Source organism: Biomphalaria glabrata, chromosome 10 (assembly GCF_947242115.1).
Source record: "Biomphalaria glabrata chromosome 10, xgBioGlab47.1, whole genome shotgun sequence".
Lineage (NCBI taxonomy): Eukaryota > Metazoa > Mollusca > Gastropoda > Planorbidae > Biomphalaria > Biomphalaria glabrata.
The window spans coordinates 45,739,280-45,764,773 of NC_074720.1; the positions used below are offsets into that span (position 1 = coordinate 45,739,280).

Consider the following 25,494-nt stretch of genomic DNA (forward strand, 5'->3'; position numbering starts at 1 on the left):
CACCACCATCTATATGAATGGTACTATCAGTCACCACCATATGCATGAATGGTGCTATAGGTCATCACCATCTGTTTGAATGGAGTTGTCAGTCACCACCATCTGCATTAATGGTACTATCAGTCACCACCATCTATATGAATGGTACTATCAGTCACCACCATATGCATGAATGGTGCTATAGGTCATCACCATCTGTTTGAATGGAGTTGTCAGTCACCACCATCTGCATTAATGGTACTGTCAGTCACCACCATTTGAATGAATGGTAATATCAGTCACCACCATGTGCATGAATAATACTATATGAATGGTACTATCAGTCACCACCATATGCATGAATGGTGCTATAAGTCACCACCATCTGTTTGAATGGAGTTGTCAGTCACCACCATCTGCATTAATGGTACTATCAGTCACCACCATCTGCATGTCACTATCAGTCACCACATTCTGAATGAATGGTACTATCAGTCTTCACCATTTGAATGAATGGTAATATCAGTCACCACCATCTGTATGAATGATACTATCAGTCACCACCATCTGTTTGAATGGTACTATCAGTCACCACCATCTATATGAATGGAACTATCAGTCACCACCATATGCATGAATGGTGCTCTAGGTCACCACCATCTGTTTGAATGCAGTTGTCAGTCACCACCATCTGCATTAATGGTACTATCAGTCACCACCATTTGAATGAATGGTAATATCAGTCACCACCATGTGCATGAATAATACTATTTGAATGGTACTATCAGTCACCACCATATGCATGAATGGTGCTATAAGTCACCACCATCTGTTTGAATGGAGTTGTCAGTCACCACCATCTGCATTAATGGTACTATCAGTCACCACCATCTGCATGTCACTATCAGTCACCACATTCTGAATGAATGGTACTATCAGTCACCACCATCTGCATGTCACTATCAGTCACCACATTCTGAATGAATGGTACTATCAGTCTTCACCATTTGAATGAATGGTAATATCAGTCACCACCATCTGTATGAATGATACTATCAGTCACCACCATCTGTTTGAATGGTACTATCAGTCACCACCATCTATATGAATGGAACTATCAGTCACCACCATATGCATGAATGGTGCTCTAGGTCACCACCATCTGTTTGAATGCAGTTGTCAGTCACCACCATCTGCATTAATGGTACTATCAGTCACCACCATTTGAATGAATGGTAATATCAGTCACCACCATGTCCATGAATAATACTATATGAATGGTACTATCAGTCACCACCATATGCATGAATGGTGCTATAAGTCACCACCATCTGTTTGAATGGAGTTGTCAGTCACCACCATCTGCATTAATGGTACTATCAGTCACCACCATCTGCATGTCACTATCAGTCACCACATTCTGAATGAATGGTACTATCAGTCACCACCATTTGGATGAATGGTAATATCAGTCACCACCATCTGTATGAATGATACTATCAGTCACCACCATCTGTTTGAATGGTACTATCAGTCACCACCATCTATATGAATGGTACTATCAGTCACCACCATATGCATGAATGGTGCTATAGGTCACCACCATCTGTTTGAATGGAGTTGTCAGTCACCACCATCTGCATTAATGGTACTGTCAGTCACCACCATATGCATGAATGGTACTATCAGTCACCACCATCTCCATGTCACTATCAGTCACCACATTCTGAATGATTGGTACTATCAGTCACCACCATTTGAATAAATGGTAATATCAGTCACCACCATCTGTATGAATGATACTATCAGTCACCACCATCTGTTTGAATGGTACTATCATTCACCACCATCTATATGAATGGTACTATCAGTCACCACCATATGCATGAATGGTGCTATAGGTCACCACCATCTGTTTGAATGGAGTTGTCAGTCACCACCATCTGCATTAATGGTACTATCAGTCACCACCATTTGAATGAATGTTAATATCAGTCACCACCATCTGCATGAATAATACTATATGAATGGTACTATCAGTCACCACCATATGCATGAATGGTGCTATAAGTCACCACCATCTGTTTGAATGGAGTTGTCAGTCACCACCATCTGCATTAATGGTACTATCAGTCACCACCATTTGAATGAATGGTAATATTAGTCACCACCATATGCATGAATGGTGCTATAAGTCACCACCATCTGTTTGAATGGAGTTGTCAGTCACCACCATCTGCATTAATAGTACTATCAGTCACCACCATCTGCGTGTCACTATCAGTCACCACATTCTGAATGAATGGTACTATCAGTCACCACCATTTGAATGAATGGTAATATAAGTCACCACCATCTGTATGAATGATACTATCAGTCACCACCATCTGTTTGAATGGTACTATCAGTCACCACCATATGCATGAATGGTGCTATAGGTCACCACCATCTGTTTGAATGGAGTTGTCAGTCACCACCATCTGCATTAATGGTACTATCAGTCACCACCATCTATATGAATGGTACTATCAGTCACCACCATATGCATTAATGGTACTGTCAGTCACCACCATTTGAATGAATGGTAATATCAGTCACCACCATGTGCATGAATAATACTATATGAATGGTACTATCAGTCACCACCATATGCATGAATGGTGCTATAAGTCACCACCATCTGTTTGAATGGAGTTGTCAGTCACCACCATCTGCATTAATGGTACTATCAGTCACCACCATCTGCATGTCACTATCAGTCACCACATTCTGAATGAATGGTACTATCAGTCTTCACCATTTGAATGAATGGTAATATCAGTCACCACCATCTGTATGAATGATACTATCAGTCACCACCATCTGTTTGAATGGTACTATCAGTCACCACCATCTATATGAATGGAACTATCAGTCACCACCATATGCATGAATGGTGCTCTAGGTCACCACCATCTGTTTGAATGCAGTTGTCAGTCACCACCATCTGCATTAATGGTACTATCAGTCACCACCATTTGAATGAATGGTAATATCAGTCACCACCATGTGCATGAATAATACTATTTGAATGGTACTATCAGTCACCACCATATGCATGAATGGTGCTATAAGTCACCACCATCTGTTTGAATGGAGTTGTCAGTCACCACCATCTGCATTAATGGTACTATCAGTCACCACCATCTGCATGTCACTATCAGTCACCACATTCTGAATGAATGGTACTATCAGTCACCACCATTTGAATGAATGGTAATATCAGTCACCACCATCTGTATGAATGATACTATCAGTCACCACCATCTGTTTGAATGGTACTATCAGTCACCACCATCTATATGAATGGTACTATCAGTCACCACCATATGCATGAATGGTGCTATAAGTCACCACCATCTGTTTGAATGGAGTTGTCAGTCACCACCATCTGCATTAATGGTACTATCAGTCACCACCATCTGCATGTCACTATCAGTCACCACATTCTGAAAAATCTAAAGTGGAATCCATTCAGGTCTATAATTCAAGTTGTCATTGAACGCTCTTGCATCTAAACAAAAATTATTATCAAAGAATAAGAGTTACACTGACATAAAAATAGAATGCCGACCAATGAGTATTTCTATTTTATTCTCGTTAAGATTGATTTTGATCAATTCATATTTTTTTCGCCTTATAACTATTTTGAAAATGTCTTGACCACATAGTCCTTGCGGGCCCCTAAGACCTTGTAAGGTGGCCATAGATTTTTAGCTTATGTTTTTTTACTATAGTTAGCAGGTCAGCTCCAATACTGATGCCCCTTTTAAAGCCCTGTTGGCTATTGGTCATAAGTTTTATTTTAATAAAAAAACAATATTCACCACTGTAATATTAACCAAAATATGGACCTTGCACATAAACATTGCCACAGGTAACTCTAATGTAGTTGACTTTATTTAGTTGGTCTTTGCATTGCCAGCTCTTTATTTTCGAGGATTCAATATAGTTGGAAAAGTTTTAAAAATTGCAAGAATTCTCACTATGATTTGAGTCTCCCTGCCATTAGCTATGGATGATGTTTGATTATGACTGCTAGATATTTATCATTGTTGTGGTACAACAGATTATTGATTGTTGCATTTTCTCCATTATGTTGCCATCTATTTACTAAGTTGTACGTTTTTCAGAAAAGTGAAGACTGTGTGTGGAAGTTTGCCAGAGGCAAGCTTTGGATTTCTTTTATAGAGCAAGGGACAACACTCTCAATACCTTTTGATATCATTCCAACACCTATAGCTGTGGTGAGACTATTTCGAGGTCTTAGGAATGTATTTCTTATCAATCGGTAAGTTTGTTTATTACTGTTACTAAAATAGCACTGTTGGTAAATAAAATTTTAATTGAATATGGACACTATGTCAAATAAACATTAAGTGGGTAAAGCATCCACTCACTACATAGAAACTTAACTTTATTTGAATATTTTTTGTATTTTGTCTAAATATTGTTTATAAAAATTAACACCATAATATTTTTGAAGATGAATGTTTGCTGTTGTATTTAGAAATGGTAAATATTCACAGACATTGCAATGTTATCTTTTGAATTTATTCCCTAATCAGGTAATCATGCATCACATGCCCTCAGATATGTACACAAAATGAAGTTTGAGGAGAAAGAGAAAGGATCAAGATGGTATACTTTGAATTCTACAAATTAAATCCTACTTTACTCAGTTAAAAAATCAAGTTTATGTGTAACTACTATGATTCTACAAATATGTTTTATTTGTTTGCTATGCACAGATTTACAAGACACTAAAGAAGTTATCTATCAACTATACTCAATGTATGGACGACTTGCAGCCAGACTAGAATTATAGAGTAAGATGTTTTTCTGCTGGCTAAACATGTATGGGTATGTTTGTCTGTCTTTCATTATGTCCATCTAAAAACTAATTGTTTTATAAATGCAAAAGTTTGCCTAAGAAATAGGAATGTATGTATAGAAACCAAAATAATTTGTATCTTTTTAAAACAATAATGATAGTAAGATGGGTAAACAAAAGCTACTTAGTTATGTGAGTAAATGTGTGTGAATCAGTGATTATATTACAAAAAAGCATCATTTCAATTTTGGAGAAAATTTGAAGAGATCAATGGCTTGATGCTCAAAGTATTGAGTTGTATGTTCTCTTCATCACCTATCCCTTAGTCTGTTCAACCATTTTGACACCTAACAAGATCTCTCAAATGTCTTTCTCCATTCCTCTCTGTCCTTTGCTTTGGATAGAATTTCATTCAATGACATGCCTGTCCATTCTTTGATGTCTTCCCATCGCTTCCTCTGTCTTCCGTTTTCTTCTTTTTCTGGTATTTTTTTCCTGAAGGAAAGTCTTTGCGGGCCTGAAAGACCTGGCCATAGAGTTTGAGTTTACTTTTTTTTTGACAGTGGTTAGCTGGTCATCAGAGAGTCCAACTGCTGTATTAATCCTGTTTCTAATCTCTTCATTCATGATGCAATCTTTGTAAAAACAAGTTAATTAATTAATTCCACTTATCTTATTCATAGTAAACCAGTAACACTGACTAAAAATGCAAAATACCTAGGCGTTATAATAAATGAAAAACTGTCATGGAATCCCCATATTGATGAAACTGTCATAAAATCAAATAAAGCATTAGGGTTTATTAAAAGAAATTTCTATAAATCAAATAAGAACATAAAACTAAAATGTTATTTAACCCTTGTTAGGCTTATATTAGAATATGCATCCTCTGTTTGGGACCCCTCAACTCAAGAAAACATTAAGAAACTAGAACAGACACAAAATAGAGCAGTGCGATTCATAACAAACGAATATTCACATTTGACTAGAGTAACACCTTTAGTAAAATCACTAAATTTAGAAAGCCTTCGAATAGAAGATTTAGCAATTATACATAAAACACTGAACCATAATCTTCAAATACAAAAACAAAATGTAATAAAATACTCAGAAAGACCCAAAGATAAAGGCACATTCATCATTCCATATGCTAGGACAAATTTGTACAAATGCTTTTTCTTCCCTAGCACTATTAGAGCATGGAATGGGTTGCCTGATCTAGCTAAGAAAACCATTGACTTGGCAGAATTTAGGTCATTGGTTAATATGTAAATATGCATGACCCGTAGGACGTAATCATCTTCTTTTTGAAGTAACATCTGTATCATATAAGATAAGATACTGAAGATCTTTCTGTAGCATCTTAGCTCCATTGCTAGGATCCCTTTCTCTAGATCTGCAGTCAGCATCCAATATTCGCATTCATATAATAATAATGTGGCCGTAACAAGGGAGTGCATCAGTCTGATTTTAGTGTCAAGGGCTATGCCTTTGTCTGTCCAGATTGTTTTGAGTTTTGCAAGTGCTGCTGTTGTCTAGGCAATTCTGGCCAGTAGTTCAGGTTTGGTTCCTTCATCTGAGACAAAAACTCCAAGGTAAATACCTTGTTGTTCTCTGTAAAGAAGTTAAAATCATTAAGGCACTGCCAGAGATGAAGTTATGCAGTTATTCTAGAACTTTGTTACAAAAAAAAAATAAGTTCATTAGGCTTTCTTATTGATCACTTAAAATCTTATGACTTTAAGTTATATGCTACTAATCACTATTACAAATGTTAGAGGACATGTTGTCTAATTATGTCTTTCAATTCCGTAGTCAATTATGGTGATGTTAATTAAGCAGCACTTACTTTTTCCTATTAAAATCTCTCTCTTTCATTTAAATTTTTTATACTTCTATGTCTAAAAAATTGCAAAGTTTTAATTAGGAAAAGTTTGATTGTTTATAATGTTAGCACCATGGTAACATGACATTATGTTTCAGTGTTCTTTATTGCTAGTTCTTGTGATTGGGATCAAGTCACACAAGGTCTGGTCAAACTGGGATTTAAATTGATTGATTCTTTTGGCCCTAAACCTGTGTTTGGAGTACTACCAGACAATGATTTAAAGCAAGACTTTATCTCCATCACAACAGGCCTGCCAGCTGGGTCAAAGACTTTTATTGAAAACATTTAAGGCAAGCATTTTTATTCAACTTAAGTTCTCAGAAGATAGACCCCTAAAAAAAAAGAATTATAATTTGGGTATTAAAGTTTAAAAAATGTAACATTTATATTTTTAAAATTTGAAATTAAAATCTATTGTTGTTAGTTTTGTAACTTGTTGTTTTGTTATTTATTCATAAGGTTCATCATGTCTTTAGAGATGATATTCTCAACACTCTTTTTGGTGAACTTATGAAACCAACATCACCAGTCACACAATATCTTGGTAAAACAATTATTGCTGTACTCATTAATTATGTTACAATTCATTGATTACTTACTAATGATAGTCATTAAGTGGTTAATGTTAAGCAGTGCTATAACCTTGTCTTGCTAGAAGTAACAAAAGATTCCATTTTAAGACATAGCAGGCTATGGTCTGATGATGTGACTATCTTTTACAAACATCCCAAACAAAAACAGAGCTTGGTCCCTAGTACTCATCAAAGCTCAGTTACAGGGAATCCTAACAATTTCATAACAAAAAAATCTCAATATTCAACAGAATTTGTTGGTTAGCAAAGTGCTATAGCTATCCAATATGATAAGTTTCCATAAAAAAAAATAAAGTGAACTTTTGCCTTTTTCTTAGAGTTAAAAATGTTAATCTTTGAAATTAATAGATTTCATGTCCTAACACATACATTTTTTCCCTTGTGCACCTTGTTATGCTTAGTCAAACTTGTCATGGTTGTATTTTTTTAAACCTTCGCTCATTTGGCAGGGCCCTGACAGTTATTAGTTAAAATAAACAGGTAACTAAAACAAAGTAATTTAGAGCTGTCAACAAGTGATATTTCTGATGAGATGATATGAGCAATCTTTAATGAATAGCAATTAATGAAGGAAAATTATATTATATCTTAAGTATTCATTCAAAGATACACACATTAATAAAACTAATAGCGTAACTCTGCGTAACATGAAGGCGCTACAATGGTATAGATAAAATATTGGGCACACTGTCCACAACTAGTAAGGCCTATGCAAAGACTATAGAGCATCTCTACACAGTGGTCTACACCCAGATCAAGCCTGACAAAGTCCAAAGCCTGAGCCCATACAAGAGACAAATATGAACTCCTTATAATCACCACTTCACAGAAACTCTAATGGCAAACCAATAATGAGCAACTACATAAAGATAAAGTATAAATATCATTAGACATAGGTATAGACATTAGACTCTATAATGGGGAACAACAAAAAGGCAACAAAAAGAAACAGTAAGGCAAAAGCATCATAAACAATGACTGAAGTGTCCTTTGGTAACAGAGACTTCCTTTGCCCAATGTGTCAATAAAATACCCAATGAAACTTTCTTCATCTGCACACGACATCTTAATATATTTTTTTTGTCTTGGCTTTCTACTCTTCTAGTTAGTTAGTGACATATTCTTTTTTCGTTAGTTCACAGGGTAATTTTTATACACAGAATCTAATCCCCTTCTACAGCAATTAACAAATATAAAAACCTTTTAAGAATCTTCAAATGTCAATATTCATGTTTTCTTACAGAGTCAGACATAGTCACATCATCACCACAACTTCTTCTTGAATCTACCAACAAAGTTTGCATTTTGTTTGAGAAGCTAGATAAAATGAATCCCAAATCTGCAGAAAGACTACTCTCTGCCTTACAACCACTGCTAAAGCTTAGCCCATTCTTAAAAGATACGCTTATTTTAAACCTGAGAAAAGCCATGTTTTCAAGGTAAACATTTTATGACTTTATTTATAAGCTATTCATTTTAGCCTCCTACTCCACCATAACCCCAACCCATGGATATTGTATTTCTGTTCTTTTCCATCTATGTTAATCTCTAAAAAAAAAAACTAACTAAAATACTATTAATAAGATGATACACAAACTGATAGGCAGCCTCAGTCATACTCTCACATTATATCATGAAGAAGCTCATTCACAACAGAGACTTGAACTAATGTGAGACCATTAAAAACATTAACAGATTTTATTGAGTGAAAATGGCGATCTTTGTCAACTTTTTTGAAATCTTTCTTTAGAATAAAATGTAGATGAATCCATACATAGCAATCTTTTAGAGGTATGCTGTGTACAGATTACAGAAGAAGTGATAAACATAACATTTTTAAAACCAAATAAAACATTTTCACTTTTTTAGCTCTGTAGAGTCCAATCAAAATGTTATCAAAGAGCAGAATAACCTTTTAGTGTGAGATCTTCCCCAAAGCTTCAAAAAGCTTTTTTTATTATTCTTTATATGTGCATGTGAAATAAACTTGTTTGATGTGTCCATTTAGTTTTATAAGAAATATTTTCCATCTATTTTTTTTTTTAGATTAGTATACATGGCTCTTTATTTAGTTTTAGATCATCATTAAAGCTTATCTTAATTTATTTAGTATGTTCTTATCTTTGATTCAAAGACCTTTAGATTCACGCAAGATAGGTGCATTAGGATTTCTCATGATTTTGAAACATTGTCGTGTCGTTGGAGCACTTCCATCTAGTCAGATAAGTCAGCCAATCTCATTGAGTCAAGTAATTCATTCTTAATGCATTTATTTTATAGTTTAAGTTTTATTTTATAAATAAAGATTTCTTTTTTGTATTATTATCTAATTGGTTCTCAACAAAAAAATATTTTGTTTATTCATTAGCTGACTCTAATTTATTGTCAATTATGTTGAAATTGTTAGATACAGGCAGATGTCCATTCAAGTTATAGCCCTGCCAGCAATGAAGCCTTGTGTTTGGAGATCATTGGTAACCTCTCCAGATGTTTGACTCAACATGTGGATGTCCGGTTAAATATATATCAGGTTAGTAGTGTCTTTAAATAAACAAATAGGCACTCTCTCTTTGCTTAGGAATTATACACAAATTTTTAAAATGGGAAATAGGAGATATCATTCTCATTATTGGTTGAGTTGTAAGCATTTCATTTTAGCTTTTCAATTAGCTGTTTATGCTTAATGGTATTATTTTAATTTGTACAATTTTGTGTGTACTACAGCTTACAATTGTTTGCAATGATGGGCAATGGAAAATACTTTCTTATGTTTTTTTTTTAACATTTTGTGAATTGTTGTTGCTCTGTCAGAGGAATTAAGATTTTACCAATCTAGCTTTCTTCTTCTCTCTTTTAAAAAAAAGCAATCTTTATTGACCAAATAATTAAATAATGTTTCTCTTTTAAAATAAATTTTTCAAATTAATACTTTTTTTAACAAGTAAACAACAAAAAAATGTCCTTACTAATTTTGTTGATCAACTATTTTTTTTTACTTCAAACTTGAAATATTCACTTTTAAGATTTATATCATAATTGACAATTTAGGGTCTGTGTGAAGTTCTGCATAGGAATTCTGAGTTGATGAATCCAGTGCTGGACTTGTTGTTTTTTCAGGTAAAATTAATGTCAGTGCATTTGTATAATATTTCTATCCTATGAAGCAATGAGAGACTTAACTGTTCCTCACAGAATGCTATGTAGGTTTGAAAGACAAAAAGAGAAGCTCTGCCAATAAAACTTGATATTTAACTAGCATGAACACAGAAAGTAAAATAAGAATATTTTTTGACTCAACTGAATCTCTTTATATTAATTAGCTTTTTTTTATAAACAATAATTATAAACAATATACATAAAAATCAACTAAAACATTCTTGAGTGCATTTTAAAATGTATTATTCAGCTGAAGAAATATTATGAATTCAATGAAGATGTAAAGCCACCACTACGATTAGAACCCCCCTGCATTATTACCCATGGAGACAAAGTTTATTTAGCAGAGCCTTTGGTGAGTTAAAGTATCACAAATCTTAGTATATAACAGCACTTATGTCTAAAGCCTTTATACATAATAATAAAAATATGCATTGCTATTGCGTATTAGTGAATATTCATGTTAACCTTAGCTAAAAAGAACCTTTTTAATTATACTTTTATTTAGTGAGTCTTAGGCAGTGCCCACTACTCCAATGGTATTTGTGATAAGTGCAACTGTCGCTTGCTGCTCTTAAAAACACAGCTTTGATCCAGTTAAAGCCATAATATAACATTCCTAGCATCCATCAGGATATTTAGACATTCCAGTAAGCAGACCATGTCCTACAAAGTAATTAGGTTTCTTTCATTGATGCAAAATTTCTTGTTTTGATGTTTTTGCAGTCATCATAAGGAAATTATTTTGAACAAAATGAAATTAAATTATTGCATTCTGTTGATTACAGGCCCATTTGGTTGGCTGTGCTCAACAATGCCTTAGAAAGTCTCAGGACATCCAGAGCCAAAAGAAGTCAACTGAAACTGAAGATGATGACCAAGATGGCTGTGAGGAGACATTCCAGAAACTTCAAAACTTGTTAGTTACTTTGACTAAGAGAGTTATTGAAGCAGAAATGGAAGATTTTGAATTGGTAAGTTGTGGTGGAATAGGCCTCTTCACTTAACAAAAATCAATGTTTATAAAGGAGGCTTCTTTACAGAACGTTTTCAGTAAAGGTGCCTTTGCTCCATAATGGGCATATAACCTTACAAATAACCATGTTCTGCTGGAGATCAATGTGGGCAGTAGGGAAGAAATACTTACCATTTGACTGCTGCACTTGGTCAGATATTTATCCCGCATGGGGGATGACCACATGCCAAAGGTGATCTTTCTTATGCGAGCTTAAAGGAGGACAGCTGTGCCCCCCCACACACACACATACACACAAATTTGAGGCCTAAAGAAAAAGCCTTATTATAGAAGACTGGTGCAGAAGATGTCCAAAAAAAAAAAAAAAAAGACTTAAATAGACTCCTTACAGTTTTGTCTGCATCAGATGTGGGAAAATATGCAGGTTGCAACTGGATTTGCATACTCATGTGAAACACTGCACTCATTTTTAATCTTTGGAATCAAAGACATTGCCATTATAATAATGACTTGTTTATTGCTATCTGTAAGTTGGACAATTATCATTGCTGGAAAACTTGTTTCTTTTCTCCATCTCTGATGTTAAAATTCTGTTCTAGTCATTTACCATCCTGGACTATAATCAGGCCTGGATTATTTGGGCATATCATTTTGAAGACTCTTAAAGAGCATATGCTAATAGCAGATGAGCATTCCATGCATATTTTTTGTGAAATAGAGGTATTGAAATATCTAATCAAGGGGTAAAGGGTACAAAAAAAATGAGATATGACAATCTATCTACACAAAGTATGAAGAATGATCTTTGCTTTGAAACTTGTATTTTGATTGGGTACATCAAAAAAGTATAAGATGTAAAATAAAAATTGCCACATTATTTTCTTTCAATAAAACAATTTTTTTTTCTTTAGGATTGGATTGGATGATAAAAATGTTTAATTAAATTACATTGCAAACTATAGAAATATTTTAGCACAGTTTGAAGATCTGCAAAAATATTATAACCTACTCAAGAGTTTCATATTCAATATTAATGCTTTTTTTTTTCCCTATAAACAGAATGTTACTTGTATAGATAACATTGTTGAACTGTAATAGAAATCACTTTTAGATCTACATTTACTATGAACAAATAATCTAGAAATGTAATCGTGACTTGCATTATTATAAGCAATAGTAATAATTAAATAGCATTGAATTATGTAGAGTAAGAAGATTTTCATTGGTTTTCTGAAAATAAATGGTCTAGAAATATGATATCCAATCACACATTTTCCGTTATCTACTAAAGGATATTGAACTTTAAAAAAAAATATAATTTATGTCTTTTTTTTTAGGACAAGAGTGCTGATTTTTCACTAGCCACAGGTGTAGGTGTTAAAAATAATATCAATGCAATATTGCTTTTAGGACTTTATGAAGTTTTAATGGAATTTACCTTTGAAATGGGAAAATACAGGTGAGAGACTGTTCAGAAATAAGAAATGAAAATGATATTTCTACTTTTCTATTTTTATTTAAAAAAAAAATAGTATTCTAGTTTTGCAATCTTGTATTTAATGAGCTTGTCTGTGTAACAGCATTGAAAGTTGCAAGGAAGTGCTTCAGCTTTTCACCAAGCATGCTCAACTTAGTACAGTAGTGAAAGAAAAGTCTGCAGCATCTTCTGGCAAGAAAAACAAAACTTCCACAACCAAAACACCAAACAGTCTTATAGCTTTAAAAGCAGTGGAGAAGTTTCTCACTGTCATTATATGGTAAACTTTTACATTAGTTCTTATTTTATTTTTAGAATCTGATAATGATCAAGTACTATTAATCTGATAATGATCAACATTTCATGAAAAATAATTTTTAGAAGTCTCATTGAACTAGATCAAATATTGCTCCATTTCATAAGGGCACATTTTGATGTTTGCCAGTTGACATGAAAACTTCAGAAAAACATTTTGTTCATGCTTCTTGTGTTTACACTCTATATTGTCAATGACCTTATAATAGAACATTAATTAAATCTTCCTCCCAGTAGGCTTTGTTGTACACATGTACTTGAAACAATGAAATGCAAATTTTTTTTTTAATGAACAACTTTCCTTAAATATTTGAAATTCTACATCTGTAATGAACAACTTTCCTTAAATATTTGAAATTCTACATCTGTAACATCATTGTTAATCACACTTATTCAAAATACATTATGTTATTACAGTGATGAGAGACCAGAACTGGAAGAAAATGGAATAGATCAGCTGATACAGAACAAAGATTTCCTGACCTATATATTAAGTATTGCTGTTCAAAAGCTAGGCCAAGTGGCAAGTAAGGGAACATGTGAGGGAGAAACTCAAAGCAAAGAAAAACTTTTAAAAGTGTGTTTTAATATTGGAAGGTGGTTACTTTAACATTTGTTTTTTTAGAAACAGTGGTCCTTTTTTTAAAAAATTATATGTAGATGTTAATATTAATTTGACTAATGTCATTAAATAGTAAGACTTTTGCATTGCACAAATATGTTTGGATTTTTCAGACTACTTTACATCAGTTATATTGATAACCAACAAAAAGGAGATAGCACAGATCAAAAAGACAGAAAATTAAACAGCCAAATATTAGAAGGATTGAACTTGGTTATTGAAATGGCTTGTAAAAATGGGCAGAATGCAGTTCTTCAGTGTTTGTCCAGTTTAGGTGATTTAGTGTTGTTTTTTTACTTATTGATAAATAAAATAGAAATTACACTTGATTATGAATATTAAAAACAATGAAGCATTTTGTAATAATTTATGATCTATGTTATAATTTATAAGCTTTTGTTCAGTTCAGTTCATTGTGACATTTGTTTCCCTTTGTGTAGAGAAGGAAACAGAAATGAAAGGACGCTTAAGGACATCACAAAAAAATGAAAAGATTCACAATCACATTAAGAAGTTTCAGGTATTTAACATTAATGGTACAAATGTTATTCTTATGGTTTTAAGATAGATAAAATACTTGCTAATATTAGAGATAAGTCCATGGATGCTCAAAACATGCAAATTTATTAAAATTAAATTTTGAATATATATATGAAAGTAATTTTTTTCACAATGCCTATATCAACTCACTCTGTCTGGTAAAATGTTTGTACTCATTATTTCTCCCACACCCAATCTCAGATCAAGTTGAAATTTCGCACAATTATTTCTAGTACCTGACAAACCAAGAATCAATAAAAAAAGAACCAATTAGTTAAATAACTATTGGTAATTATTTTGTTTGGTATTGAACAAGCGAAAGAAATCATACTTGACATGTGGTGGTATAAGTTGAATTAGTCCCCTTTGAGGAGGCTTGAACCCTGAGTGAACAAGTTGTTTCTTTTTAAATGCATTTAAAGAAGCGATCACAAAAAATTTCGCCCAGATACTCCTTTTTCTCCTCCTTTTTTTACTGGTCCAGACAAGTGATGGGATCATAGTGCATTGAGAGAAATAAAGCATGAAATTATGCTAAGCAAAAACAATTAGTACAAAGATTTCTAGATCTATTATAAATGTAATCACATGACTGATCGAAACTAATTGATACAATTGCACTTAATATAAGCTTTGTTGGTTGTTTTTTTAAAGTATTTTTTATGTATTCTTGTTTCATTGTGATATTGTAAAATGTATCAAAATTGAGTTCAGAGTTCAGGCTTAGGGTCTAGAAAGAATGAAAGTTACTGAAAATATAAAAGCAATTTTTTATCACAAAAAAACAGAGTAAGCGTGTAAGCAGTAAGAGTACTAAACATAATAAACAGAATTAACTTAGAAGTGAAAGATTTAGGAGGAGATATAACCGATACCACAAATCTTCATACAGTAATATGGCATGTATTGTTAAAACAACTTTTAACTGCTTTAATTTCATTTAATATATTCAGTTATTTTACCATTACATTTCTTTTCAACATTTAGAGATTGGTGGTCACTATTTTAAATGAAAATAAAGACTCACAGAATCTGAAGGAGGTCTTCACATTATTCTCTATCATTGCTCATTTAGTTCATCATCTGCCAAGTCATGGGGAGGAATACCAACAGACATTTAACTGGCTTCAAAAAGTTGCTATTGAGCACCCCATAGGTTAGTATATGATTATATTGTGTCAGTTACTGAATACCTGACTGGTTAATACTTGACTGTATATTATCCTTCCTATTATATAGCTGGTAATTACCAGCTTGTAGATTAAAATCAAAGTCTTAATGTAACTTTTTTGTGTGTGTTCCTATTTAGATGATGCAGCTACCTGTCGTCATTTAATTTCTTTAATGTTGCAACTCTCCAAACAGACTAAGTCTTTACCACAAATATTGTTAAGTCTTTGTCAAGATATTCACAGTCAATTAGGGGATATTGATCAGGTGAGTTACTGTTATTTCACACAATCCTTAAATAATCTCCTATAGATATATCTACAAATAATTTTTATTTACTTTATTGCTTATTAGGTATGTCAAGAAACCCAATACTTTTCAATTTCTTTTTTTCTTTGCTAATAGAATCCTTAGCCAAAATCTTTTTTGTTTTAGTCCTTTTTTTTCCAGTTAGTTCTTTTTTTTAGTCCAAGTTGTTTTAATATTTGAATAATTTAACTTTTTAGAATTGAGCTCCTGTGGTAATTTATACAAGGACTTTGTTTTTAAGGATTGTGAAGTTGAACAGAATACTCATTTCGCAGTAACTAAAGCCAACATTTGTCCCATCTCTGGCATACTGACTTTGACCTTGACATATCTGGAAGCTGATTTAGATGACATTGACAGTGTTATTAAATGTCACAAGGCAAATATGTTGGCTGCTAACACCTGTGTAGAGGAAGGTAAAATAAACTGATTTTTAAAACATTAGCCTGTAGATATATTTTTTTTAAAAATTATAATCTTGATTGTTAATTAATATTATCTTTTTAATCGTTCAAATGCTAAGGCCTATAGGCTTGTGAAACACAGGTTGGAATTCACAAATCGAAGTCAATGACTTACTAGAATGCAACAAAAAAAAAAAAAGATTTAACACTTTTTACTGACCAAAAAAAATTTCATAAAGGTATATTATTAAATTGATTGTTAATAAATAGATAAAAGACATACATATATGTCAAGTTCATGTTTTCATAGCCCGCATCATGTATCTAAGTAAATGTGTTCATAATATCCTGTCATTATTTCTGTGGGCTTATTACTTCCGTACCAAATGAGTCTCTAAATAAATTTTTTTTTAAATGCAGAAACAGCAACCCAAGTTGAAACATTGGACAGATCTATCTGCATTAGACTTGGGCTGTTAATCAACAGTTTCATTGAGCTGACACACTCTGCAGTGACTACCAGCCCATGTATACATGCCATGTTAAAGACTGTGACAAAACTCTTCAATGTTCTCACTTCACTTACCAAACATGTAAGTCATTGAGGCGAGCATGAATTTTTTCTGCATGTTTTCAGAACTTACTGTCATACACACACACACATTTAAGATCTTATAACATACAGCATGTTCATTTATGGAATTTTATTTTATTTTAAAAAAATTGTTCTTTTATTTGAATAAAAAAGATTAGCCTCACACCATGTTTTGTGATCTCATTATAAGCAACTATGCACAAGTTTGATTGGTAAAATGTATGAAATATCGACATATCAAAGATACTTTTGTTTTTTTAAGTTATGATGATATATCTCTTAAATATATCAGTGCATAAAGACTCATTATTTATTTCTTGCCAGTATATTAGCTTGTATACCAACAAAGCCGGCCATCTTGGTAGTAGGTTTGAAAAATTAGTTCAACTTGTGAGTCAGCAACTTACACCCCAGACTTACAACATGATCATCTATGTCCAGGTGAGTCACTTAAATACTGACCATATGGCCACAAGATAGAACACTTGGCACATGCACTTCAGTCAAACTTAACATTAATAGTAAGACTTCAATTTGTAGTTTAATTTTTGTGTCTATAATTCAATGTGGTGAATGACATAGAACTTTTTTGAGCTTGACAAAAATCCAAAGACAAACAGTTGTATACAAATTTTACAGTAAAAAGTTATTGATGTTCAATATGTTATGTTCAAAATCTCAGTGGAAATAGACAGCTTTTTTGCCTAGAAGAAAATTAGTGCAAAAATTTGTGTTTATTTAGGGAAATATTTTTTAGCATTTCACTTTTATCAAGAGCCATAAACAAGTCCTTCTTTATCAGAAATATCCAAATTAAAATAGATTTCTTAGTAGTAGATATTCATGTAATATTTTTTAGATATAATAAATTAATTCATTTATGGTATATGAGGACCAGTTTTGTTATTCATGTGGGCCGTTTGGCACTGACACTGACTGTACTAGCAGTGCATGTGGCTTACAATGCCTCTTAATCAGGCTGCATTCTAAGTAAGGGAAAGATAGGGGATAAATAAGATAAGTGCTTCAGCAGCTCCTTTTCTGTTTCATCTCTGCTACAGGGGATCAGTTGTTTTTTTTAACTGAGTCATGGGCCAGATAGCTGCAGTATTTTTAATTAAGGGCTACATGTCAGAAACTGTATAAACTTGTGTAATATTGCAGATTATTAGACTCACTTCACTAATTCTCCTATCAGGAAGGTGATTTTAAAAAATACTAAATTTGAACCTGTTATAACTTATAATGCACTTCATGTCAAAACAACCTGCAATCAATTTTCTCAAATGTTTGTTTTAATGTAAAAAATGCAAAATAATACTTTTTTTTAAATCACTGCCTTGCAATTGTAAATATGTGTGAATACTGAGCTAGCTGAATATCTTCTTTTAATGGAGGTTGAAAAAATTAACTTTTGATAGAAACAAATTGATTTTTTTCCAAGTATAAAATGGCTGTATGAAGGTGTGTGTTAATGTCCAGACAAAAAAGCTCTGGTCAAAATAAATAAAAATTTTCAGTGAAGTGTAGCACATGTATTTTCTACAACTAATGGATACAATTACAAATATTTTTTTTTAAATGCTTACATAAGGGGTGTCCCTGCCTGTTTAATGGTTGAACAAAAAAACAACAAAGGGCTATAGAAATCCATTCCTGAAAGTGTGTGAATTATAATGTGAATTTTGAAGGATGAAATAAAAACCTTGATATTATCTAGTTTTAAATCATGTTGAAAACTGCTTTGGAAAATGTTCACTTTTGCCAACTTATATATTGTTTTTTGGACATTACATTATTATACTCTATGTTATTTTCCTAATTTAACTGTTGTTTGAAGTCATAGATATTTTCTAATATCATGTGAAAATTTACGTACTTGCTTTCTTTTCTAAAACACTTTTTTTGTGTGTTTTATTTGTATGGAACATAAGCTTTCATTTATATGTACATTGCTACAAAAAATATAATTAATTTGTATGTTACAGCTTTTAGAATCAGATGTCTCTGAAGAGAGTGAGAAAAAAGGAAAGAAAAAAAATATAACACATCAGAAAGGAATAGTTAAGTGACTTGTTACTCATTTAAAATTGTTGCATTAGTGAAATCCCCTATGAAAACATTTCTAAATTAACGTTGGTTTGTAGTTGTAAGATGATAGTGTTCTTGTTCTCAAATCTTGAGTTTGTAATTCTTTGAACACAAATTTTGTTTTATCTATTAGATAAAAGCCATGAAACAAGGGAAAATGGTACCCAGTCTCATTTGCACTATAGAGCTACTGGAAAAATTCTTAATTCAACTGAGCAAAAAGTCCAAGGTATAGTTCTTAAAGAAATATCTTTATAATCTACATCTTGTATTGTCTCCAACTTTTGAGTTTAATCAAATCATTAGATCTACCTATACACTTAGATTACCACAGTAATTCATTGTTTATAAAGAATTAGCTTATAGCTAATACATCAAAACATAAACATTCATATTGCACCTATGTTTGTACCTTGTTTTTTACTACTATGCTTTTGCAAAAGAATCAGAGAATTACATTTCTTATATTGTCAGGTCAATTTAGCAGAGAATTTTAAAAGATCAACATCTCGAGATTTTCGCATCAATACAGAAACTGTGCATACAGCAGTTGAGCAGGGAATTTCTGATGACAGTGAAACTGAGGAAAATAATTCTAAAGAGCCAGAAGAAAATGAAGTTCAGGTCAGTTCTTGTTTGAAGTAGTTTGGAAATAGCCCTGTAAAATAATTTTTTTACTCCCTTGAATATTTTATTGTGGTTTACTTCATATTTGGTTGGGGAAAAGTAAAGGCAGTTGGTGGTTACGCTGGCCATGACACCCTCGTTAACCACAGGCCGAAGAAACAGATGACCATTACATCATCTGCCCTATAGACCACAGGGTCTGAAAGGGGAACTTTACTTTTTTTTGTACTTCCTATTTGCAATGTATTTCTTTGCACTATTCACTTCTCTTTGAGAAAGACAAGTCTGAATCAAAATGATCTAAATTATTTAGCCTTAGTGTATTAAATGTTTAAACTAAAAATATAAACATTCATATTACTTTTGTTGTTAGGACTTGCACCTAAGTTTTAGACTGAGCAAGTACCTTAAAACAGTGCCTTTATAAACTAATCCTGTGACATTAAATGTTGACAGGAGTCAAATGATGATGATGATGAAGAAAACAAGAGACCAGTTGAAGAAGAGAAAAGTGAACATCAACCACCACAGAAAAAGAAAAAGACAACCAGAAACATTTAGCTATAGCTCATTTTTTTTTTTACTCTCTTCTGACTTTATTGTTGGTAAATAAATCAAATATCAAAATATATAAAAATATCAAAATTTGTGTTCAGTAAACATTATTTAATATTACATAGAGACACCTTCCAGAGATGTAATCAATGTTTGCCTACATTTGTATTTCCTTTGCTAACTTTAAAAGTGATGTATGGAGACATAACATGATTTTGTCAGCTTTGTTTATTCCATCATTTTAGTTGAACATTTGGAGTAATGGAAGTGTTGGTTTAAATACTCTCAGTTTGGATCCTGTACATGACATTGACTTCACAGCAATTGGTGGTAAAGGTTTTTTCTGTAAACTGAAAAAGACAAAAGACTCAACCCTATTTACATGAATGTTGTTTTTTTTTCTTACTAGACAACAAACTCACAGCAGTTCTATCTGAAAAGTCAGATAGAACCTTGACCTACTTACTTGAGATATTTTCTTTGTTGTACAACAACTTTAGCTTTGCTTTTATCCAGTTCTTGTTGTTTCTTATTGCATTCAATGTCTTTTTGTTCTAAATCATAAATATTCATGTTGATCTCAGCTGTAAGTGCCTAGCATAAAAAGTTTTGCTTAATTAAATTTTACTGATTTAATCAAAAACTGTATCAATTCTTAGTTATCTTAAAAGCTTTATTATAAATAACTGACAGTTAAATGAAATGACAAAACTAATGCACAAGTATGATTTTGTAAAGATTTGAAATTCTTATTGTATTTGATTATATCAGAATTTTTGAGTTAGAAAAATATATTCTTTATCGTGGCTAAATAAAAAAAATACTATAAGCATCATTGAAATCTACTATAATTTTTCACAATTTTTTTTTCTAATTTCGGCCCTGTTCATAAAAATCTTATTAAATTTATAAAACTTTTATGAAATGCAGCTTTCTTCACAAACAGAAATTAAGGATTTTTTTTTGTAAAACTAAGCATTTTCTCTGCACTTTATGAACCTTTGAATTTCCTCTAACTAATAACTCTTTAAAAACAAATGATTACTTGGAAGTTTGATTTTGAATTTGGGATAAAATAACCAATTATCAATACAGAATTGACCTGCTAATAACAGAATCTCTAGAGCGAAGTGAGGCTAATTAGTAGTATTTTCCTAAATAAATGTATATTATGATTATTTATAAGTCTCAGCCAATTATTTTGCTGGGAATGTGTCTTCCCAATTCTGAAAAAAAAAAGTCTGATTTTGTAAGTTTTCTAGTCCTTCCACTTTGAAGCTAATCCAATCAATGGTATTTTATAGATCCATAGCTCTTTGCAACATCATGTATGTATTTTTTTTTATGGCCTCACTATATTTAAAGTATAGAAATCTAGGAATGACTTACTTGCATTTGCTTACGTTGTTTTCTAATTATGGCTTTAGCCAGGGACATTTCAGCAGTCAGATTAGGATCTAAACGGCGCTCTAAAAGGGCTCAAAGCTCAAAAAAGCAAAGATCTTTTTTATGGATAATAATAATAATAATAATTTTATTTATAAAGCGCTGTTAACAAACAAAATGTAGGCTCAAGGCGCTGTAACAACATTACAAACATAAACACAACTGCTAGAATAACAGTTAATCTAAAAAAGTTTTAAACAAGTAGGTCTTAATGTTCTTCTTAAAAGTGGTATAGCATGTTGTCTGTCTGAGATCAATGGGGAGTGAGTTCCAAACCTTTGGTCCGTGAACTGAAAAAGCACGCAGACCGTAGCTTTTGAGGGAGAAACGTGGCACTACTAAAAGCGTTGAGTCCATTGAGCGCAGGGTTCTCTGGGGGACATATGGAGTAATCAGTTCGCTAAGGTACAAGGGCATCTCATTGTTATATATACACTGATGACAAAGTGTGGCGACCTTGTAATCGATTCTCGCTTTCACGGGAAGCCAATGGAGCGTGCGCAAGAGCGTAGTAGCAGAATCTTGTCTAGTTTTTTTAAGGACTATTCGAGCGGCGTTGTTCTGTATACGTTGCAGCTTGGCTATTTTGTCATCAGGTATACCTGCTAGCACGGCGTTGCAGTAGTCAAGGCGGGAGAGTATGAATGCCACAGCTAGCGTTTTTGTTGACTCCGTTGTTAAATATGGTCGGATCTGGCCTAATCTGCGCAGCTGCAGATAAAGACCTTTGCAGAGCTGATTTATGTGTGGGTCGAAAGATAGTGTTGAGTCGAAGAAAACTCCAAGATTCCGCACTACATGGACAAAAGGAACATGGCAGTTCGTGATAAAGAGAGAATCTGTGCTTTCAACTTTTGAGACATTGTTCCTAGTGCCAATCTTAATTATTTCTGTCTTGTCTTCGTTCATCTTGAGTTTATTTTCAACCATCCAATCGCTCACCCTTGCAACGGTACTACTGATTTTCTCTGCCAGATGCGACACCTCTGAGGGTACTGATGAATCGTATAACTGTGAGTCATCGGCAAAGAAATGGTATAAGATGCCGGTTGGCCGTATGACACCGCTGAGTGGATATGTGTACATAGTGAACAGTACTGGGCCTAGAACTGATCCTTGGGGTACTCCGTACTTCAAAAGTAAGCTTGTTGATTCCGTCCCGCTAACAACGACACTTTGGGTGCGTTCCGTCAGGTAGGATCCAAGCCACTTTAGGACGACTCCTGCTAAACCAAAAGTTGCAGAGAATCTGGCCATCATAATTTCATGGTCTAGCGTATCAAAGGCTGCGGACAAGTCCAGCATAGAAAGAATTGATATGTGGCCTTTGTCGGAATTGTGAAGTAAGTCGTTTAGTACCCTGACCACTGCTGTCTCTGTGCTACGGCACTTCCTATATGCAGATTGAAATTCTTCCAAGAGACAGTACTGTTCAAGATGAGAAAGAATTTGCACTAACACGATGCGCTCCAGAAGCTTTGACAGGAAGGGAAGATTTGAAACCGGGCGATAGTTTTTTAGACATTCCGGGTCAAGACTGGATTTCTTTAATAAGGGCCTGACAAGTGCATGCTTAAATTGCTGTGGTACAATGCCTGAAGTCAGTGAAGAGTTCACAATGTTGGTAATTGTAGGTACAAGCTCATCTAAACATTCAAGGAGCAAGGAGGTTGGAATGGGATCAAGGTCACATGACTTATTTGGCATCTTCAAAATAGTACTTTTGACATAATCTTCAGATACACGCTGAAACTCGCAAAAAGGAGTATTTTGAAAAATTGGAGAGTGGTCAAGCTGTGATGAGAGGGATGGCATGTCATTTCTAATCTGCTCAATCTTCCCAATGAAGAATCTATTGAAGGAATCAGGAAGTTCAGATAATGGGATAGATGACGGCAAACGTTCGTTATTTGCTCCCCCTAACATTTCAGCGGTGATCCTGAATAGCTCCTTTGAAGAATCAGAATTTTCGATTTTTTGTCGAATATGACTAGCTTTTGCGTCTCTAATCATACGGTTAACCATGTTTTTTTCTCGTATGTATATTTGTCGATGTATCGTCAGACCTGTCTTTTGAAATGTACGTTCGGCACGTCGGCGAATAAGTTTGGCAGTCTTTATGTCTTTCGTCAACCAGGGTGCAGATGGCCTAACTGAGACTGTACGAGTGACAAGAGGTGCATGGCTGTCCAGCAACTTTTTCAAGCAAGAATTGTAATTGCTGAGAACGTCTGTGTTGCTCTGTTGCAACAGCAAAGAGGTCACGTCCATTTTGAAGGAGGCAATATCTATGGCTTTAAGTTTACGGGAAGTCACGTTTTTCTTTGGCCTTTTTGCTTTTGATAGGCGCATTTCCAAGTTTACGAGAAAATGATCTGACAAGCCGCGGTCTGAGACATTGAGTTTGGCTACAAGCTCACTTGCATTTGTAACAATCCAGTCAAGAGTATGGCCTTTGACGTGTGTCGGAACATTTATCAGTTGGTCTAAGTTGCGATCCTTTAGCGCATTTTTCAGCGACATCGCGTATGTCTCATTTTCACTGTCAAAATGCAAGTTCACATCGCCTATGACAAATAGATCTTTTGTTGATATGTGACTGTCAAGGAGGTCTTGAAATTCTTCGATGAAAACTTTTGTTGTCAATTTATTTCTCTTGCTTGGTGGTGGGCGGTACAGGAAAATAAAAGTCAGTGTTCTACTGTGGTGGGAAAGGCGAAACTCGCACATCTCAAAGGTGGTGTACGTTGAGCTTTCAGGTCTTATTGTTACATACTTGGCTAGACTGTCTCTGTACAGTATTGCTAGACCCCCTCCGCTGCCTGTTTTTCGAGGTAGACTCTTTAAAAGAAAGCCTGGTGGCGTTAGCTCAATGGTTCTTGGCTCATCACCAACTTCTTTAAACCATGTCTCACTAAGGAAAACGATGTCGTAGCTATCATCAGTGATGGTGTCTGCAAGCTCAAGAGCTTTGTTACTGCATGACTGGGCGTTGAGGTGCATTATTTTAAGCAGACTGGAGGATATAGTCACCAGAGGCGTAGCACATTTTGAAGACACCGGAGGAGTAATATCCCGAATTATAGGTTTTTGATGGGGACATCTGACCTCTGTTGTGTGAGGAGCAATAGGGGTGGGGTGGTTAATAAAACAGTTTAGTAGGGAACTGCTGAACTCTGTCGTAGAAGAAATGACAGAGGTAGGGGTGGGGTTAACAACACAGTTAAGAGTCCTGGAAACTGTGTGACATGTATCTGTTGAGTTGAATTGCGGTAGGTTATACCATAGGCGAATAAGACGCCCAGCCCTAGACCCACGAACTGTCGGCAGTTTACGCCCGATGCCAAGTCGACGAATATTTCGGAAAACCTCGCTGTCTAGTCGTGATTTGAGTAACACACATGTGCGTCCTATGCGACGTAATAGATTAGCGTCCATGACTCCAGTACGGTGATTTGACACACTAGGACTGATGACACACAGGTTTGCGCTCCGACTGCTATGTAGTGGCCACGGTACACGGTTTTACCAAGCACATCAATCCCTCGGGCTATGAGTATCACTCTGTTACTGTTTATATAGATGCTTGTTAAACTAAAGGATAGTAAATGAATACAAAAACTAATTAAATTTAATTAACGTGACTTAAATCTATCGAACTAAATACACCAATCTATAGACGAAATCTACACAAATCTAATGGTATAAGAAAGATCACTTAGCTCTAGAAAATAGCAACACAAAAATCCTCCAAAACGAGAGACGAAAAAACACGACTGCTGCCTGCTGGCGCAACAATTATCATTTGTTCCTTCTCAACAACTTCAGTAGTTTTGTTAATGAGCCTTTAAGTGAGTCTGTTGATTTTGACATGAAGT

General features: G+C 33.9%; 1 protein-coding gene across 7 annotated transcripts in view; it reads left to right on the top strand.

Moving 5' to 3' along the window:
• LOC129928716 (Fanconi anemia group I protein-like) overlaps window positions 1–25,494 on the top strand; it is a 48,436-nt gene that overhangs the window by 17,821 nt on the left and 5,121 nt on the right. Inside the window, exons 4-29 of one of the 7 annotated variants that reach the window (XM_056044301.1) lie at window positions 4,152–4,309; window positions 4,587–4,659; window positions 4,770–4,881; window positions 6,356–6,447; window positions 6,836–7,030; window positions 7,200–7,284; window positions 8,577–8,772; window positions 9,468–9,582; window positions 9,741–9,863; window positions 10,382–10,450; window positions 10,740–10,844; window positions 11,278–11,463; window positions 12,803–12,924; window positions 13,046–13,222; window positions 13,675–13,854; window positions 13,993–14,153; window positions 14,320–14,399; window positions 15,407–15,575; window positions 15,729–15,856; window positions 16,140–16,314; window positions 16,723–16,895; window positions 17,222–17,338; window positions 18,886–18,960; window positions 19,122–19,217; window positions 19,476–19,612; window positions 20,072–20,220. In XM_056044301.1, the coding sequence (XP_055900276.1) occupies window positions 7,251–7,284; window positions 8,577–8,772; window positions 9,468–9,582; window positions 9,741–9,863; window positions 10,382–10,450; window positions 10,740–10,844; window positions 11,278–11,463; window positions 12,803–12,924; window positions 13,046–13,222; window positions 13,675–13,854; window positions 13,993–14,153; window positions 14,320–14,399; window positions 15,407–15,575; window positions 15,729–15,856; window positions 16,140–16,314; window positions 16,723–16,895; window positions 17,222–17,338; window positions 18,886–18,960; window positions 19,122–19,217; window positions 19,476–19,612; window positions 20,072–20,220 (2,767 nt within the window). In that variant the 5' untranslated portion in view covers window positions 4,152–4,309; window positions 4,587–4,659; window positions 4,770–4,881; ... (1 more) ...; window positions 6,836–7,030; window positions 7,200–7,250. The remainder of the gene's footprint in view (window positions 1–4,151; window positions 4,310–4,586; window positions 4,660–4,769; window positions 4,882–6,355; window positions 6,448–6,835; window positions 7,031–7,199; window positions 7,285–8,576; window positions 8,773–9,467; window positions 9,583–9,740; window positions 9,864–10,381; window positions 10,451–10,739; window positions 10,845–11,277; window positions 11,464–12,802; window positions 12,925–13,045; window positions 13,223–13,674; window positions 13,855–13,992; window positions 14,154–14,319; window positions 14,400–15,406; window positions 15,576–15,728; window positions 15,857–16,139; window positions 16,315–16,722; window positions 16,896–17,221; window positions 17,339–18,885; window positions 18,961–19,121; window positions 19,218–19,475; window positions 19,613–20,071; window positions 20,221–25,494) is intronic. The other 6 variants (XM_056044300.1, XM_056044302.1, XM_056044306.1 and 3 more) reach the window with 6 other exon arrangements.